This window comes from Topomyia yanbarensis, chromosome 2, assembly GCF_030247195.1.
Source record: "Topomyia yanbarensis strain Yona2022 chromosome 2, ASM3024719v1, whole genome shotgun sequence".
Classification (NCBI taxonomy): domain Eukaryota; kingdom Metazoa; phylum Arthropoda; class Insecta; order Diptera; family Culicidae; genus Topomyia; species Topomyia yanbarensis.
Genome location: NC_080671.1, coordinates 174,868,372 through 174,889,427, shown reverse-complemented (window position 1 = coordinate 174,889,427; position 21,056 = coordinate 174,868,372). Strand labels below are relative to the sequence as shown.

General features: G+C 38.4%; 2 protein-coding genes across 2 annotated transcripts; both read right to left on the bottom strand.

The window, feature by feature from the left end:
* Positions 1–330: 330 nt before the first annotated feature.
* On the bottom strand, positions 331–1,143 carry LOC131678558 (uncharacterized). Its single transcript, XM_058958770.1, has 2 exons — positions 461–1,143; positions 331–402 (listed from the first exon to the last, which is right to left on the bottom strand). The coding sequence occupies exons 1-2, from the start codon at positions 1,066–1,068 to the stop codon at positions 342–344; spliced, it is 669 nt and encodes a 222-aa protein (XP_058814753.1). The 5' UTR covers positions 1,069–1,143; the 3' UTR covers positions 331–341.
* Positions 1,144–13,182: 12,039 nt separating this feature from the next.
* Positions 13,183–14,668, bottom strand: LOC131682187 (uncharacterized). Its single transcript, XM_058963484.1, has one exon. It carries the CDS (start codon positions 14,454–14,456, stop codon positions 13,308–13,310), a length of 1,149 nt encoding a protein of 382 aa, XP_058819467.1. The 5' UTR covers positions 14,457–14,668; the 3' UTR covers positions 13,183–13,307.
* Between the last annotated feature and the right edge of the window lie 6,388 nt (positions 14,669–21,056).

Genomic DNA, 21,056 nt, shown 5'->3' with positions numbered 1-21,056 from the left:
TGGGAAGGGGAAAATGCGCTGACCTAATTTCATATCCGTTCGTTCTGTTTCTCTGAACTCGAAACAAATTTATGCCCGCTCCAAACTGAGTCAGACCTGCTCGACAGGTTGTCATCCAATCTTAACCCAGTTACTGAAGGTATAGAAACTTTCATGTCTTTTTCTCCTGACCAATCGAGCAGTGAAACTGTAGAAAATACACAATCATCATCAATATATTATTAAATACCCTTTTTTAATTTACTATAATTATTTATATTTGTTAATCATGCAAATCAATAATATTAATTACATTGATTACAATTTTAAACCTATCACAATTAGTTTTCAGTCAGCGTGGCTCAACCCACATGTGTCCTTTGCAGTAACGGTTTCAGGAGACTAGCCATCTTCAATTTGTACCTGCAAGAAAAGCGAAATTGTAATAAAGAATTGTCCTCACACATGTCGCCCAAATTGCCTTCGCTTGTGCTTCAAAGCTTTCTTCGGTACTTCGGCAGCACTCTCCGGTTCATCCTCTTCCGCAGTGTCGCTACTGTTCTCTTCACCTTTTCCAAACACCATCAAGGTAGGCTTACCGGCTCTCAATGGCTTGAGTTCCGATGCGAACTTGATCGGAATCTCGGCACCTTTATTGAAAAGAAACGACAGACCTTGCCCCAACAGGTTCACGGGAATTAACTGATCTTGGTAGGTTAGATGAGGGGTGGCTGTTGTTGTTGTCGTCGTGGTGGTGGTAGTTGTTGTTGTTGTACTCGGAATATTAGTTTCCTCGTCAGAGCTGTCACTGTCCAGGGACGCTATTTGTGAGTTTAGAATCTCCAAAAATGCTGCTCCAGCTAGAGTGCTGATGTCTGTTTGGCTTGGTGGCGCAGGCACTGCAATCACAATCCCATCAACAGACACGCGTACATTCTCTGTTCCATTTTGACGCTGATCGAATATCACGTCATAGTCATCCTCGACACTATCGTACTCATCATCGTAGGTCAGTACTGGTGAACCACTGACTAATGCGATTGTTCCGATCACAGAAAACCAAAATAGTCTGTTAGTGTATTTGCACATCGCAGGAAAAAAAATCTTTACACTGTGCAGAATTTAATTATACGCGGGACCGCCTTCTTGAAACGATGTTGTGTGGACCACAACTTGTACCGAAATGATGATCACAAGACCCAGCATCCCGATCGCGAACTGGGAGTGGGTCCCACTTCCAATTTGCTATCCCGCTCTAATCATCACCCAACATTTTGCGGCTGTTGTTTTACCTTCGCATTCGTTTGCAGAAGCTTGCCGCCTGGAAAAAGCCAACTCCAAGGTTCAATAAAAGCTGAAGTTTTTCTTGTATTGCTTTCTATTAGACTCCTTATGTACCAGCGAAAGCAACGATCGATGAGTTATAAGCTGATCCATTCAGTTACTTTTATTATTGACCTATTACCAGTTTCGAGCAGGTTTTGCATACAGGATCTACTAATCATTACGAAGAGAACGGCAAATATGGAAGTTTAGATAATGTACGTTAGCAGATACCAAGCTTTTTTGTAACCATTATATTGTAAATGGATTAAATTTTCAAAATTTGAGTGGAAAGCTTCTAGTGAGTATCCCACTGTCACTTCACTTCTAAGGGTAGATAGTACGAGGGTACGAAACGCATCTGGATAGATTTATCTCCTTCCAAAATATATTTACCGTTAGTTAATATATTGTACCTTTCAAAATGTAGCGAATATCCTGCGTAATCTTATGTTCCAGTTACCGCCATACAGACGGCTATACAGAGGTTTAGAACGCAAAAATCGCTTTGAATAACGTCAACATTGTTAGTTTTAGGGAACATTGAAAGAAATTTCAGTTAATAAAGTTTGAAGTAACCAGATTGACAAATAATCTCCCTTCAAATGCGATGCGAACTTTTTTCCAAGTACACGCAGACCGCCAACTTACCTCAGGGCCTTGATAAAATTCAGAGATGTTGCTATCAGTCCTTCCTTTTATGCAACGCGTTCCATTTTGCAAGATCAAATCAAAGCGGTAAAATATGAAAACTGAAAACACTGCCAACTAGCCCCGGTCTCCCCCACGCATTCGATTAAATTGCTGCAAATTGTTTTGTGCATAACTTCACCGATGCATTTTTACAAAAGGAATATTGAAAACGGCAATTTATGATCTCATACCGAAATTATAGCCCCGTTCACCACAAGCCCTGATGCGGTCCAACGCTGCTTTTTTGTGGCGTGTATCCTATCGTCTCGTGTGCTTTATACTGATGTAAGCAGTATTTTTCTTTACAACGCTGTCAAAATCAATTCCTCCGAACACCAAACTTTATCTTTGCGTTAAACAGAGTATAAATATATACTATGTTGGATAAAGAAACCAACAACTAACAATCGATAAACGCAATATTCAACATTATACCTACCTACTACACAATATTTCCGTTATTTTTTATCACTACTGGGACAACCATACAATTTCAAACAAAAAAGTTCACCGTAAATCTGAAAACAATTCAACCAACACACAGTGTAACAAATAACAAAATCTCGACTTTACTAAATAGCTTGGTAGAAGGCTAAGTTCTATTTTTCAAATTTGTAAATTTGTGTTATTACCGTATCCAGTTAGAAACTAATACAATGAACTTAGTGCATTTTTTCTGGCGCTTTATTTTATATAGTTGTTTCAATGTGGAACTAGAACTGAAACAATTACATCCCAAGTGTAGCGTATTGTTTGGTAACTTCGAATAGTTTTATTATAAAAATCAAATTGGTATATAGCGCCGTTCTATTTGTTGATTACTTTAATACACGTTTAAAACTGTGTAACCACTTTTGGATTGAATCGTTAAAGATTAGTTTCGCAATTTTTTGAAAACAAAACTGAAACTGCTTTACAAAAATTCAATTAGCTCGCCCACCAAAATCTCCAATTAGCCCCCATCTTTTAGAAGGAGAAAAACCTAGTTGACTACGCTCGTGCTTTCAAAATACCTACATAAGTCATCTGTGCGTCTCAATCCCACTAGCCGGCAGCGGTATTATGAAAGAAAGTTTTCTGCATATGGTCTGGCTTCCCCAAACAACTTGATTTCGGAATGTGGATGGTGTTAGCTCTGCCGATTTTTCAATGACCCATTTCAAAATGACAGTGACCTAGCGGTACATTCCGAGGTCATTTTCCGATCGGCAAGCCCCGCTCAACTACAATACGAGCACCAAATTAATACCAGTAGTATTATTACACCTTCGATTCTTTATCACGAATAAGTGCGCATGGCATTGACGCGTATATATATTATATCGATACAATAAAGTTTTTAGTGATGAAATAATTTGGAGACTTTTACAAGGAAAAGAAATTACCTCACCGGATTTCATTAGCTGCGATGGAACTTCATCTAAACTATCAACAGCGTAACATCCATTTGGTATTTATTCTCTTGAAATGCGGTCCTCCTTTTCAGCAATCGCAAATCATTAATCTTTCGATCTTGAATTTACTGCTGGCCAAACCTGCCAAGTTCCTCTTGATAATAACCAGATCGAAGCGAACTCACATCTGCCTTTTCCGGGCAAGCACCTACTTACTACTTTTATTCATGCGGTGGTGCAAAGTGCAAAGGGCCGGGCAAGCACCAGTTAGCGATAATTATCGGAATACGTCCGGGTGCTTGGGCACCTGCGTCAAACACTCTTGGAACCCGAAAAATTCGTCCAAGGCTTAACTGTGCAATGCCATCACTGTGAACAATCTATAGCGTTTACCGCTGATTGAACCATCCGCGCGTTATAGTCATGATATTGCTCGTTTGTAGTGATGTATTTTTCTACTCGATTAACGTAAATAATCGATCAATCTCAAAATAAAAATTAGAAAAATAAATAATCGATTACACTAGTTTACAAAATATAAATACAAAAATGAACTTTAACATTCGAACGCCATTTCTGAATTAAAATTGTGTGCTGAATCCGAAAATGAAGTTTCAAAAATTAATTTTACCTTTGAAAAGAAAAGTACGTTCAGTAAATCCAAATATCTTCGGTTGTACACGCAGAAAAATGTATTGTAGGTACAACAATATTCTGGTTCAAGTTCAACAATAATTATTATTATGTCAGAGCTAATAGTATATGTTGTTTGAATCAATCCCTAATATTGTTATTTTTACAATAGCATCCGCGTTTGACGTTTCTTGAATAAAACCACATTTTTGGTTGAATCAACAATATTATTATTGAAACGATCATTATTATGACATTGTTTTAATGACGTATACACGATATGCTCTACAATACATTATTGTTGAAATAACATTATAATAAAATTAAAATATGTGCTTTGCCCATTTATACTTATTTATTTTTCATATGTAAAGCTTATATTATTTAGCATTTTAGCTTTATTTTAAAATAAGTACAAAATTTATTTACTTATGTTGCGGCATTTTCCGAAACCCACAGAATCGAGTTAAAACAAGGGGCAGCTTCTTCATTTTTCGCTAACGAACTTAAGTAGCTGGAGATTGCGCTGAAAGTTTAAAATAAAATGTTGCATTGAATATATTAAAAAAATAAGTGTTAAACTTACGGTTGACTGATTCGTGCTAGCAAATGAACATTTTTAATTAATAACTCACATCACAACATTTCTCCTAAAGCTACTTCAATCTGAATAAAACAAAAATATAATACACGCTGATTTGTTACCACGTAAGATCAAAATAAAATCAAATATAGTTGAAATAACAATAATATTGTTAATTTAACAATAAAATGATATGTATTCAATAAATTAATTTGTTGATCCAACGATAGAATGTCGATCGGAATCAAAAGTGAAAATTGTTGGTTTAATCGTGCGAAATTTCGCTGCGTGTAGTGTATCGATATGAAATATTATTATGTTGACATTGTCGGATTCAACACACGATATTACATTGGACATGACCACCAGCTTATTGAGTTCAGAAATGCTGTCAACTAATATTATAAGGTTTCAGCAAAATCAAGTAAATAGATCATCTAATAGCTATTAATCGACAGCATAAGTCATTAAAGGGTTGTTAACGCAAAATATGAAAATCGTTGCACAAAATGACAAGCGCTACAAAAAATGCCTAGGCGATATTGTTTTCTTGTTTGACAAGATAATATTTACTACATTTTTCCTCTTAATTTTAAAAAATATTTCAAAATTGTAATTGTAATTAATAAAATGCAGTCTCAGTACACTCAAGTTTTTTTTATCGAACAGTGTTAGTTTTTGTCGTCAATAGCCTGTTCAGAATTTTTTGTGATACAAATATTTTTAACGAAATGTGATAGCTCGCTTAGTTTAGAAGTTGTGAGCATTCTTCATCTGAAACAACATAATCTATTCAAAAGTTGATATCTTAAATTAGTGCAAGTCAACCTAATGTTTGCCTTTCTCCTATAGAAAGACTATGCAATCACTCTGAAAACCTACTTTGTAAACGAGCCCCGGAGAGCTGAGTCTCTTATAACATTCGACTCAGTTCGTCGAGTTCGGCAAATGTCTGTGTGTATGTGTGTGTGTGTGTGTGCGTATGTGTGTGTGTGTGTGTTTGTGCGTATGTGTGTATTTATGTATATGACCAACAAATGTACATCGGTTACTCGGAGACAGCCGAACCGATTTCATCAAACTTAGTCTAAAACATTCCCATAGGGTACTATTGAATTTAATTTAATTTTGACTTTTGCTTCAGGAGTTACGGGTTGAAGAGTGTGGTCACCTTTAAAATTCCCATATATTCAGCATGCTATCTAAGAGATACAAAACTTTATAAAAGGTATTCTTGTTTGGATTTATAGTTTCAGGTCACTGATGCCCAATTAAACCCAACTCGATTGTTTTAAATTTAGTCTCAAATTAGAGCTACAGCTTCCATATGAACTGCCATTAAACTCCATTGGAATTAGAGTTCTCGTTCCCGTGTTACGGGTTGAAGTAAGCGGTCACATGCGAAATTCCCATATAAACCGGTTTAATCATTATATCTAAATGATGCAAAACTAATTGAAATGAGTTTTAAATTGTTGGTCCTAATTACTAATTGCAAATCAAAGTCTCTGTGACCCATTTTGGGAACCATTGAGGATTCCGAAGAAATGATCAAGTTCCAAAATTGGAGTCACACCTTTTTTCATATATTGCAGAGTCGATTCTCACACTCTTAGTCTTAAATGAAGGCTGTAGTATTCACATCGATTGGTACAGAACATTATTTGAACGAAGTTGCGGTTGAGTAAAAGAATCCGGTCACACGTGAATTTCCTGTATAGTTTGCCTTTCTCCTATAGAAAGGTGATGCAATCACTCTGAAAATCTCGTATAGAAAGGTTATGCACTCTGCACCTGGATTAAAACAGGTTGTTTATCTTGCATTCGGAAGAACTCATACAGTAGTACATTTAATGAAAAATCACGGAAGTAATTTGTGATTAACTCATAGGGGAGACTGAGGAGACTTGATCCCATCATTGTAACTCAAAGGCGGATCAGAATACATTAATCGAATATACTATAAAGTTGCGTAGTTTTATCTAAACATAAATTTCATTAACACAGAAAAAAGAAATTGGACTTTTGTGTAACCGAATTTTTACCGATTTAAAAAAAAAAGTCTCAGAAAAAACTGAAAGAAGATTTATTTTTCAAATTTTCAAACTTTTATAAAATTGATAAAATCACCCACTACATACTCTAATTTTGCATACAGAATTACAGGTGAATGTCAATTATATGAATACGTTTATGATTGAGCTGATTCTTTTTGTTCAACTATATTTTTACTAAAGTTTGCTGAAATAGATGCTATGGGTTCACTCGATCCCTTCAAATTCGTGGAGATTTGATCCCCTTCGCCATTACTTCATACACACCACTGAAAATAACCAAATTCACACCAGAACAATTGAAGTCATTGTTGTCATAAAAAAATATCAAAATTGAACGCTTCATCGTAAAGAAACATAACTATAATTGTTTACTACAGTATACGTAGCAACCATTCATCCCACATTTGACGTTCCTCAACCATAATAAAGACAGCTTTCAAATAATTGCACGGAGATTTGGGGAATTCGTAAAAAAATCAGGTGAGAGATGCGTAATATGTAGTAACAAAAATAACAATATCTAATCATAACAATTTAATCAATACTACAATCCATTAATAAAATTGAATGGGGTAATGTACCCGTTTTTGCTCTATTAAGAAGGGTACCACATTATTACTACAATAATTTTATTATTTCAGCTTCTTTGATTTGTTATTAAGGTCCATTTTTTTATTTCGATTATAGAGGTTTTAACGTTAAGGTCATTCGCCTCTTATTAAGAGCCGATATAATAACAAAATGGTCTTGATAATGGTGAAAATCTTCTGTTTGAAACCCCCATTATCGCAATACCATTTGAGTCAATGCGTTGAGCAAAGATGGCAGACGCTGCTCTAACCAAAGGCTTCAGATGGGTAGGATGATAGTAGAAACAGGGCAAAAATAGGCTTATTACCCTACATGATCACGTTTTCATAAAGGAATCAAGTGTCCCTAAATTAGGGATCGAGTCTCCACTAATCTAAGAATTTTCCATTTTTTTGTTGTTTTCCAGAAATGCTCATAGCTCATGTCCAGTATAATATTTCCCTGTAATTTTTTTATGATTATTAGTCATCCCTAGAAACAATATAAAACTACAAAAAAAAACATAGTTTTTTATCATTCCACGGAGTTGGACTGAAAAATAAAAAAGAGGATCAAGTCTCCTCAGTCTCCCCTACTGTGTCTCACGTGGTGCATTTGACAATAGTTTTTGGCATTACTCAATTATTCGTAATCCGACAAGCACATTGAGGCAAAGATAAATTGGTCTGTGATTATCCTTCCAAGTAACATACATTTTTTCAATTTTATGCATCTAACTGATTGAGCAACTTCTGGTGAATTTAACAATATTGCGACCTACTGTGGCAGAAAGAGATTTTCACTCATAGTTGGCAGTGATACAAATGCTCATCACATCATTTGGGGAAACTAAGATATCAATAAAAGTGGCCTTGAATTGATGGAATGCCTATTTAATACATATCTGCATATACTCAATGCAGAATATCGCTCAACACTTTCATGATATTAGATCAAACTCTCTGCTCCCGCAGTATTAGGCATCAGTTGGCTAATTTCAGCAAGGTAACGATTTCAAACCTATGCTATCTTATTGTAAATAGAATTTTGATTGAAGTGTGACGGTTGTAATAATATTAGGACCGTTTCTCACTGCACAGACGAATTAATGTGAGATTATGTCATTGATTGCTCTTCACACATTTCTTCCGACCATGCATCCCATTTTAATATTCCCCTCACAACAGCATGGAAGCGATGACTATGCTCACTATACGACACTTAGAACAAAAAACAAAACGGGACAAAACGTACCGTAACACCACCTGGGCCCCTAGAGAAACATGAGCAAAAGCTCACATTAATGAAGGCGGACAAAACTAAAAATGCAATCAATATAGAAAAGAAATAACCAGTTATGGATACAGCAGTGAGCTTCGGCCGATTAGATGTGCCGCTACCCAAAGTGACGAAGCAGCTATTATTTAAATAACTTAATGATATAGTAAATAACCGCACAGTGAATAGTGATGGCCACTTCTCTGGTACTGGTAACCGGGACATAAGCGAGCCGATCCAGAAAGGGTCAACGAAACTAACAGTACTTTGCTTTCTTCAGATTTGTGTTTACTGCAGGCGCACCGGTTTCGAAGTCAGAAAAGAAAGACCGCAATCTTTATAAAATAAATCATCAATTATAAAACGATAAAAAACAACAATCGAAAAGTGAAAAGAAAATATGCAATTCAGCATTTATGCTCGAACCATAAAAAGGAACCAGGAAACAATTATTTGGAATCATCTTGGGATATTACTTTTGTGAGAAAAAAGAATTGTGCACAAAACACGATCATGGCGACATTTCAAATGGCATAACTTTTCACAAACTAGAAACGATACGCGCTAGTGCAAATAATGAAAAGCGTTAAAAATAGTTTTTTTTTTAATGTAAGGTATTGTGCCTATTGTAGCATATCGCTACCCTATTTTGCATCTCATGGTTTCGAATTAAGAATATGATCTAATGGCAATATCACTTTCATCAATCTACCTTCTCTTCTCGACCGAGCAGAAGTTACGATTCTGCTGTGCAATAATTATCAGTAGAGTAAACAATCCAATAGCTTTGTTGCGTATCCACAGCACAAACAGTATACAACAGGAACAATGCAACACTTACCTCAATCCTAAACCTTTTCTCACTTGAAAGAAATTAATTCAGTTTCTCTTTGAAGTGTTTTGTTTACATTACAAGTGTTTTGTTCATATTACGAGATGTAAACAAAACAAAGATGAACTGAATTGATTAATTTATTTCAAGTGCATTTTCATTATTTGCACTAGCGCTTTGTCGTTTCTAGTTTGTGAAAAGTTTAAAGATGTGTTTTTTTTTTGTTTTTTTTTTTCTAATAAAAATTCTCTAGCCGGAAAAAGAGACAATTGATCCTAAGGTTAAAACCTCTATTATCAAAACAAAAAATGTGTTTTTGCGACAAATATGGAAGTGAATCAATTCGAGACGAGTGAAAATATTTTGTACAAGCAAATTAAAGCCGTGGTACTACTTTCCGTAACGGAATCAGGAATTAGAATATATTGGGTAGATTGGCATGTTCCACACGTTATTAGGAGATTTTTACCTTACCATGTCGTCTTGTCACTTTCCTGATAAGAAGGGGTAGGGAGGTAAAAGAAAAAAGTAGCGGTATGGAAAACGACAACACAATACAATCTCAACACAAAACAATAAACAGCCAGGATTATTTGCTCCCGAAGAATTAATGAACGCTACTGGTAAGGCCTATAGCTCTTTACCACACTGAGTTAGAAACAATAGCAGTTGAGTTTTAGATCTTTGTAGGTTCGTCTATTTATGGAGAACCAAAAATCCGGATACGTATTACTGTAGGACATCAAATGATATGAATATTGAGTTTGCAATGTCCAGTCAGTACCCTGACTAGGATATTGCAATTGTACTTACATCGAAGAAATTTTTTTGTAGCTTTTGGTAGTAGGATGGGGTAAAGAGTTACACAAATCTGGGCAATTGGCTGCCGAGAATTATTTGTGATAGATTTATCGTTTATTGAACTAATTGCTTGGTGAAAAAGCAACCTCAGCTCCGGACAGTCGACAGAAGGGAATGTTGCTTATGTTTAATTGAATCAAACGACAAGTGAACTATTTAAACAATAAGAACGAAGAAAAAAATAACGTGTCACCTTTTGCGCCAATAATCATGCTACAATATGTTTATACTCATGATGAAATATGAATAACAAAACTATATAGCACTCCAAAGCATATACAAGTACTCAATAACATATGAATAATTGATAAAATTTACTAATGATTCAATGGACTAAAAGTAAACCAATGAATTTTCCTACCACTTCGGTCAGAGAATCGAAGGGCATTTCTGTAAGCTTCGCGAGCCAACTTGAATGCCTCCGACCCTTCCCTGTGTCTGTAATATCAAGCTTTTCTACATTACGCTTTTAGTCTGCACTATGGGGAGGCATGTGACCAAAAATCGAAAATTACATCAACTCCAATTTAAGAGGGAAGGTTTCTGCGCGAAAAAACACTTTTTTCGGATTTTTTTAACTTTGCGTGAAGCGAATTGGATCAAAACTTTTGCACATTAACGAATTTTTTTGCAGAACGTCTCTGGAAAAAACATGATTTGAACACCTTCCCATAGTGGTCTGGTTAGTTCAGCATTCCACCAAGGGGTTCCTCTAGAAGCACGCATAACCCGAAACGGGCAAGCCTCTTGGTATGCTGTTTTATGAGTGAGTTTATTTTATCCACGAACTCATCCAAGTCACGTGGAGATTCAATTGTTGGAAAATACCCTTAAAAGCTAGTCACCAAGCCCTCATCATAGAAGTCCCAGTTTGTACATTTGCGATTACGATATGTTACGATATTTAGCGGAACGTTTGAATGATCAAAGACGATACACTTATAATCAAATAACGACGATTCGAGCTCGTTTGGTACGAGCCAGTTTGCTAACTCATGCGTAATACTGTCAGAGCGGCAGGAGACATCTAAGACCTCTTCTCCGCAATCTCGTGCAAATGTTGGACGATTTCGTACATTAAGTTTGTGCAGATTTGTACTGCTTAAGGTTCAACTGAGAAAGCTTGGAAAAGCGGCCATGTTGGAAAACGAATAAAGCATTTTTTTCTCACACCGTTGGAATAATCTTCATGAAAATGAATTAATGTGGTCGAGGCATTGGTAGAGTACTAATGATAGATTTTCATGAAAATTTTTCCAACGGTATGAGAAAAAACTGCTTTTTTGTTTTCCAAGATGGCCGCTTTTCCACGCTTTCTCAGTTGAACCTTAAGTATTCCATCAATTCAGTGCCTCTCAAATTGATATCTGAGCTACCCCAAATTATGTGGTGAGCATTTGCATCACCGCCGATTATGAGGAAAAACTGCCACAGTACGATATAACCATTTTGAAATCATCAGAAGGTGATGGTTTATTAGGCAGAAAATATGCCGCAAAATTGACTCATTTTTTGTTTATGTTATCAACAGTCATATTGACCGTGACAGCACAAATATCGCGAGTTGTGAGGTCGGATATAAGACATGCGTCAATAGCACCATTCACAAGTATACATGCATGAGGCATTTCACGTGGATTTGTCATGTCATTTTTGTTGAAAGCTACGGTGACGGGGTGGTTAAGTAGTTTTCCAACATAGTTTCCTTTATGGAAATGCGGTTCATGAACCAGAGCTATGGAATCTTTTCCTTCCTGCACAAGGCGGGATAGATTCATAGTTGCTGTACGTTTATGCTGAAGATTAATTTGTGCTACTCTAACCATACTCGATCACAGCACTACAAATTTCATCATCAGCACTTGTTGTATAGCAACACGTTAGCTTATAATCGCCAATAGCGAACCCCGAAATGGGTAATAGGGACATGACCACCATTTGAATCCCACGATTTGCAAAGAAAAAGCGTCCACTGGTCAGAGATTCGCTTAACACAGTGAGGGCAAGACCCACGACACTCCGTGCGCGACTCGCATATTTTAGTACTGCTAGCCATTGCAGCAGGATATCAGTGGATCCATTCTTAGTTGAGATACTCCAGCCCGCCGGATGCCACACGGCCTCTAGGCTGGTTTTGCCCAGAGAAAGGTAACAGACTTTTATCAACCTCCTAGTGGACCACAACCACAATAATGGTTAACAAAGGTGTGGGTAACACTTATGGTTTCGACATAGAAAACTTGCGCGCTTGCTGGAAATTAAATTATATCTCAAAATTTAAACAAAACGTCTAAACCTTTGTCCATACACTAGGGTTGAATTTTATGTAACCTATTTTGAAAGAACATCAGAAAACAGGTTCTGGTTGAATACATATTGCATATAGTTGGATTGGGTCCATCGTAAACTCCCGTTGTACACGATTTGCATTTCTTTCAATAATCGTAGCCTGGGTAGATCGTGAATAATTAAACCTAATTGGTTGGTACAGAGATGACCCCCTTTACATCTGCAAATATAGCACGACTCATCTCATCATCACACGCGAAAGGTAATAAAAACACCAGTCACGAAACACCAGCCGCGATAACATCGAATGTAGGTCGAACCGTATAACGGAACAAACGAATAAGCTTATATTTTTGTAGCATTCGCGTCGTGTATTTTATTCACCCCTTTCCCCGGCATGAGTTCATTCACGTCACATGTATTCCCGGCTAAAGGCAACCGGCCAACCGACCACCTTCGTTGTGAATCTCCAATGAGAAAGCATACTCCTTTTTTTTCTTCCAATTGGATATACATATCTTGTTACTCACTCGAGCCATTTCTTCAATGTGTCGATCGTCATTTTTACGTCATTTGAGCGGTGCACTAAATTGTCTTATATTGCGGTTATTCTTGAGGCCGCATGAGTATTTCAAATCCAACGGCGGCTTGCAGAGAAAATGACAGTGGAACAACAATTACAAAAAAGCATTGATGAATTGTTTTACTTTATTTGGCACTTAAAATGTGGTGTACAATAAATTAGTAGCGACGATGCGCCGAATTTTAATAAATAAGTTCTACGATCTAAAGGCATCGAGGGAAGGCGATACACCTCATGGCGTTACAAATTGACACACACCGTAGCTGTCACGTTTACGATCTGGGCCGCACTGCTCCTGGGCGCCGAGTAGCTTAAGTTCCCATCCGTCACCATTCCCTCCATTATCCTCTTGCAGTTGTAGTTTCATCATATCGACATCCGACAGTGGGTACTCTAGGCTAGCGAACGAAGAATCAGGAGAATCGGGTAAATCAAGATAGGTCCGTTGCTCCATCATCAGGTAATTATCATCATCAGTACCATCATCCTTGATAGGATTGATCCCACCATCACCATTGTTGTTATTATTGGTTAGTATAGCGAATACGGTATTAGTTCTAATATCTTCATCGAACATCGCCGGCACTGGCAGTGATTTGGACTCTCTTACGGCACTATCATAATAATTACCTGAAGGGGCGGGAAAGCGTATCATGTTCGAGGAAGTTGGTTGTTCTACGTTGAGTGTGAATGGTCGTACAACACGGTAAATTGGCGAGGGAGGACCTGAGCTGCTACTACGACCAGTACTGGAGATATCCACTTTATACGGGGTGCGACCTTCGATAAATTCCTCATTGGATACCCTTGCCTGTGACTGAACGTCGTCCAAAACTACTACTTCAGGTGTTATATGCTGTGACTTTTTTTGACCCGAATGGTTCTTAGTGCCCTTGCGATGAGCAGACTTCTTTTTCTGTTGTTTCTTCTGACCCGACCTATTCAGCAGATCGAGAAGCGAAATTCCTGCCGACGGAGACGATGGAACAACGACAATAACAAAGTTCTCCAAATCAGCCCTTATGTTGAACTTCCCTTCCTGCCGCTGATCAAAGGTAATTGTTTTGCGAGGTTTCGTTGTCGTTATGGCTGCTTGCGCAGGAGTTTGTTCAGAGGGAGCAAGAGAGGTATGCTCAGCTACTATAACGGTCGCTTCGCTGGTAGTTATCTCAGCCGCACTACTTGAAGTTTCTGGTCGTGAATCAATGGCATTACTCGATAATGTTGTATCTGGAACAGCGCTCGCACTATCTTTTGAAGTAGCACTGGTATCTGCCGCCTTTCGTTCGCTTCTACTGGCATGTTGATCCTCCCATATCATTGGACCGGCCAAAACGGCTGACCCAAACACCAACAGCATCAAAATCGCCCGCAGCATCATTGCTTCCAAGCTTCTAATCCGGGGTACTTTTACTGGTTAGACGCAACTATTTCCGTCTAAATATCACTGCTTTCTGGTTCAAGTTCAACAAGCGACTGGCCGCCGAGAGATATTTTATTTGCGCCAGGTTCATTGGAAACGACGCAACAGGAAAGAAGTAAAATATAAAAACAGAAAATTGAAAAATGCCGTTCGCTGTTCCCTGATGTGCACCACGAAGATCGTAGTTGCTCTTTCTCTATCTAGCACAGATGGCCACCCGAGACCCTCAACCTGAGTGTAGCAAATATCGTACTTTTTCACGAATGACAGCGTGTTGCCACCTATTACAGGGAGCTTTCGGCTAGCATGGAATACGTGATGTATCTAAAAAAACAACCACTTTTATATCATGTAATTTTTAGCGTGAGTTTAGAATACATTTATATACCTCGGCAACTCTGTTAATTTTGCGACATTTTGAGTAGAAACAATATACGATACAAACACACGTGCCGCGACAGGCCAGCAGAAGATCTCACTGTAAACGCAGCGCGTGGCAAATCCCGCGATTGCTACCGCAACCACCGTTGAATCGATCATTGAATAAGTATGTAAATAGCTATATGTATTTATCTTTCACCATTTCTCCATTCTATAGGTACTATGTTATACTTGTTAATCGCAGCAGTATAAGCACTTCAAAAACAACAACGGTTACGTATCTTACAAAGTGATGTTGCTCATTTTATTAAAAAGGGTTTATATAAAATAGGAAGGGGTATTAACGAAATAAAATCTGATCTATTGTCACCATCAAAATTACCTGAAAATCTAGCACCCATTTACAGTCAATCACTAACGAAAACATGTTAATTGTAAAATTAGCTACAACGCTCTTCAGACGCCACAATCAAAATTAGAACTGCTCTTGTTATGTTAAGTCTTGAACATTTAAATTTCCAATAATAATAGTTACTTACTGTCGGTAACGTAGTCAAAAAGTATTTATATATTGTTCAGTATATCTACCGTCATCTCGTTCTGATGATTTCAAAAGCGTTGCATTATATTGTAGCAGAATGCTCGTCGCATCATTTGGGGCAGGTCAGACATCAATCTGAGGGGCTCTGAACTGATGAAGTACATAAGTAGTACAAATCTCCATATTCTGAATGTGGGAAACAGATTAAATTTGGCGAGGTCTGCGAGAGAGGAGGTGTTAGTCATAACTCTTTGCTCTGCAAGAATTTCGCATTAGCTAGAAAATTGGCAGATTTCAAATTAAAATGAACGTGACTGAACTGTCCCTATTCGATCATAAATATATTTTTTTCGATAATCTAGATGTCAGCCTCAATGTGGTAATATACCATAATGCTAAATCTAAAAACTGGGACCTCCTTTTGAGAAACTTGGATGACGTCGTGGAAATGACAACTCATTCATAGTAGCGTCCTATTGCATCGATTTTGTAGGCTATTCTCGGTAAGTTTAAGGGGAGGTAAGGGTTTCAGCATGAAAAAAACACTTTTTGGCGTTTTTTTAGAAATTTGGGTGAAGCAAATTTATCAAATCATTCGTACATTATAATGTATCATTTAAATAACATGCTGTAATTTTTCTACACAAAAATATCGACAAGCGAACCAGAGCTTCCAACCCAGGAATTTATTTTCCGGAAATCCCGGGATTTTTGCTTTTCCCGAGATACCCGAATCCCGCGAAATCATTTTTAATACTCCAATAGAATTTATGTAAGTAATTTTTGGATCTGCACATTTTTTAAGTCACTATAAGTATATTTACAAATAGTATTTTATTGCTCATGTTTATTCTTAACTTGAATAATGTGAGCAGTTTTCACAAGTCGAGTTTTCTGAGCGAGGAAATTCCCTTCAGGTTTACTAATTCAGAATTCTTGTGTTCCTTTCAGTAGGGAGCGCTCAAGCTATGAAGAAGGCAAGAGGTTTAGGCCTATCAACTTATGTTATTTTCTTGTAAAAAAATTGGAACTGATAATCGATCATCGTATCAGAAGCGTTAGTTTAGTTGAATATCCACTGCACAAAATGCAACAAGCATATCAAGTGTGGGAAATACCGAGGGAAATCCTTTATTCTGGATGCGACGCGCGATCTAGGCCCATGTATCTCGGGTTGGATAAACGCAATGCTTAGTAACCGCATTCTTTACTCGTCACTAAGACAGACAGAGATACGCGAAGTTGAGTATTTGCGGTTGTCCTCAGGGTGGCGTTCTACAACCTTAGTTATGCTACCTGATTACCAACCTACGAGTTTGCTGGCGATTACCAAATACTAATTACTGGACTTCGCATGGGGACAATCTTTGGCTTAATGCAACAAGCATTAAGAGCTGTCGAACAGTGGTGTCGACAAGTTAAATTATCAATTAACCCAAACAAACCTTCAATGGTTCTTTCACGAAAAAACGAATAAGAACCGGGATTCCTCTCTTGCAGTTCTATGATTCTGAGCTACTGTGTGCAGATCAAGTCAAATATGTTGGAGTTTAATTGGATTCCAAACTGAACTGGTCTGCTCACATTGAGTTCAGAGTCAAGAAAACGTATATGGCCTTCGGCCAGTGCAGACGAACAGGACACGAAGAATTTCTTTTTAATGAAAGTTATTCATTTTCCATTATTTATTCTGTATTTCCAGGATTTTCAGGGAATTTGTTTTTTTATTTCCAGAATACCGTGATGCGTAAAACACCCGGGAAATGGAAGCTCCAGATACCAACCCCCTGGTAAGGAATGATAAACTCCGTGCAAAATTCAAATTTTGTAATTTATATCTCGCATCAATAAAAAATGGAGGGCAATTTCATATTAATTTTAGTGATTTTAAAATAGTTTATATAACAAAGAAAGGGTTTTCCCTTTTTTCAATAAAATTACCTTTGGTTCACTTCAATCCATTTTCGGGTGCATTAATTTTTCTTGGATCGGCGAGTTCTGTCTGATCAAGTGAGTCGGTTGGTCGTGTGTGAAGTGAAATCTCCAAATTGCTGTCATTTCGGGACGTGTTTTGGGCGTTTATTCGCAGGGCGCAAAAACATCGCCAGGAGCGAAAACAAGCCGGGGGAACGAATACACCTCCGCGCCCGACGAATGATGTTACTGCGAACGAGAGTGTGAGAAGAACCAATCTATTATGAAAGTGAGACGGATAAAGGGCGAACACGAAATTATTGCGACACATTCAACAGGGCATAACTTTTTTACCATTGGGTAAAAATCAACCAAATTTTGTACACTTTCTCATTGATGTGTATTGTTTACATGCTGTCAAACTCGAAGTCGTGTTTTTCGATTCAACGAAAATGGAGGTGAACCAACGCGAGTTGACGTTGGACCACGGCAAAGGAGCTGGAAGAAAACCGGAACCGGAGAACAAAAAGACGGAGGGAAAGGTGAAGCGGATGATTAAAGCAAATCCCAACGTCTTAAGCCGTGATTTGGCTAAAAAGATCGGCATGTCGCAGAGCTACGCCCAGAATGCAAAGAAGAGAGCTGGAATACATACATACAAGGTACAGAACTTCCCAAACCGCGATGAGCGGCAACAATCGACGGCTAAAACTCGGGCACGGAAGCTCTACGAGAAGATGCTGACAAAATATGGCTGCTGTGTGATGGATGACTAAACGTATATAACAGCCGATTTTAAGCAAATTCCGGGGTTGGAGTTTTTCACCGGCAAGAGCAAGTGCTATGTGGACGACAAATTTAAGAAGAAGAAAATGTCGAAGTTCGCCTCCAAATATCTCATTTGGCAGGCCATCTGCTCTTGACTGAGGAGTGAGTCTTTTGTGGCAAAGGGCACAGTAAATGGCGAGATCTACAAATCTGAGTGCCTCGAGAAGCGCCTTTTGCCGTTCTTGCAGCAGCACGACGAAGCTCCGCTATTTTGGCCAGATTTGGCATCATGCCACTAATCTTAAAGTGTCCTGGAGTGGTATGAGGCCAATTCTGTCCATTTTGTTCCAAAGGACATGAATCCGCCAAACTGTCCGGAGCTGCACCCGGTGGAGCAGTACTGGGCAATGATGAAGCGGGAACTTCGGAAGAGCAAGAAGACAGTCAAAGACGAGAAGAGAAATGTTAAGAAAATGGAAAAAAACTGAGAAACTGGTACCGGATGACACTGTAGACTTTGATGGAGGGCATCAAGCGAAAATGCGTTCAATTTTACACTCAAGGCTCCATCGATTAACTTTTCTTTTGATGTTTGAAGTAAATATATGTATAAAACTATCCTAAAATTTTGGTTTGATTTTCGGTGTCGCAATAATTTCGTGTTCGCCCTTTAAGGTGTGGAAGCCACGTTGCTAGGCACCGACTCGCTTGTTTACATTGAGAACAACTGAAATCTGAAGTGAAAATTCAGACGCACAAATGAGAGTTTCCGAACATTTTCCTTTGGTCATCTGCACATTGGCAGAAAATTTGAAGTTTTGTTAGTAAACGATTAAAGTTTTGCGAGTGTTTTTGCAGTGGTGTGTGAATGAAGTGCATTTGAAAAAGTGCAATGAAAACAAGAAGAAAAATAAGAGTGTTTCGAAAAGAAACCCCAAGCGAAGAGGGGTGATATTTTCGCACAAAATAGCTACAGATGGCATTCCGTCAAAAACTCGGATTGATTGTATAGGAAAATGTTCTAGCTTCCTTAAGTAGTAGTTTCGTGGCACACCGGCAAGGTTAGTGTGTTGAAAAACGTATTTTTATATTTGCTCATATCAAATACATGGTTAGACAGGGGAGAGAGGTGTGTGCGGCGTAGCAGCTATGTTGTGGCTCGCATGTATAATCTCCTTAAACCCACTCAAAAGTGCGTATGCACACTACACGGAGAGCTTCATCGACGGCATGCTTTCTCTGCCTGTCTCTCGTTTTTTTTTCTGCTATGGAATTTGTGCGGTGGACGTTTTCGGTCACGGGGGCGCTGTCTAGCAAGTATTTCGTACCCAACATCAGCTGGAACGGACCTGATTATCACGGTTAAACAGCAATAAATAATACTTTTTACAAATATGTCAACGACTAGTACACGAGACATGCGAAACCGCTTACCCAATATTCTCTTTTTGGAGTGAAGTAACCAAAAAACGGGGTCGAAAGTTCTGGATCGAGGCGAGATGTTGGGTACGCGCAAAATATATGTGATTTGACAACCACAGCCTACCCTTGTTTTCGGTCTGTTCACTCGTTGAGTACTTGCTGGGGGTGTATTCTTGGGTGTGCGTGGGAATCGTGGCGGAGTATGAACGACGGGAGTGAGTGATGAGCGGACTCTGTATGTTTTTGTTTCTCGGTGCACAATGAGAAACAGTAATATGCAGAGTTTGCATGTTTTCTATTTCCGTCTCTTTTATTCTGCTATGATTTTGGTCCATTCTCGGGAGCAGGGATGCCAACGGTACCGATAAACTACATTTTTTTCGGTATATTTACATTTGCACAAGCCGTACAGCCCGCTACAGCGACGTATCACTACAGCTCTGGCCAGAACGGTAACCAAACCGAGTACATTTTCCCGTACAGCAGCAGAATACATTTTTGTTTTGTTGCTGTACTCCGACTGCACGGTGAAAGTGTGGCGTAGTAAAGTTTATTCTCTCGCTTTGTACATTTTTCTCTGCATAGTCAAAGGGAGCGGCCCGCACACGAAAGCGTTGATGCCGGCCGTGGCGTAAATGAGCCGCATTCATTGTTGTCATTTTTGAATAAAAATATTAAAAAGATTGAAAATATTAAAAAATGTAAAATACGAAAGAGAAGCTGTACCGCTCGCGTCTGGTGGCTGTACTGGGGACAGTAGTTTTTTGTCATGTTACTGCTTTGCACACAGGCAGCCGTACCGCGCTGGGCGTCCTGCAGTAGCGAATGACAGCAGCAGAAAGGTAGGCATTTTGCATCCTTGCTCGGGAGTGTACTTCTGGTGAATATTCGGCGAGAATATGGACCAAGTATGTCCAATGTGTGCAGTTTGCAGCGCGGCAGACGAGGGGTGAATTGAGGGTTATGCTGCCGAAGACTAGATGTAGTTCTCTGTGTATTTTTGGTAACATAGAAAAACTGGTATATTTTTCTATGAACGTATTCTAATTTATATATCAATTATATTCAATTAAATACACTAAATACGTGTCGATTTCTTACATCATGTAAGCAATCGAAAGTCTTATTGTAATGCTATAATCCATTTGATACAAACATTACATCAAGGCGGAGCTGGTACATACACCTTAAACAAGAATCACTATCATGTGCATACAGACTGCAGGTTACTGGGCTTTAGAAAAGTAACCATGTTGATCTTGCTACCAGTCATACATGGGGTAAAGATATTCTTGCTCAAGCGATATTACACTCACATGTAATACTGTACTGAAGCGGTTCTCAACCTTTTTCGTACCACGGACCCCTTAGAAATCGCTCTGGGTTGCTGCGGACCCCAACGAATAAACATCGATTTTGTATGCAATCAATATGTTATTTTCAGTGTGTTAGGAAACAAGACTTCAAATTTCAATCTGCACTCAGATAATATATTTTTCTTCACGGACCCCCAGCAACGACTTCGCGGCCCC

Bases quoted from the DNA above. Each gene is read 5' to 3' on its own strand.
- LOC131678558 (XM_058958770.1), bottom strand. From the start codon at position 1,068: ATGTGCAAATACACTAACAGACTATTTTGGTTTTCTGTGATCGGAACA. The intron at 403-460 runs GCAATTTGGGCG...CTTTTCTTGCAG, and splicing joins GCTTTGAAGCACAAGCGAAG to GTACAAATTGAAGATGGCTA.
- LOC131682187 (XM_058963484.1), bottom strand. From the start codon at position 14,456: ATGATGCTGCGGGCGATTTTGATGCTGTTGGTGTTTGGGTCAGCCGTT.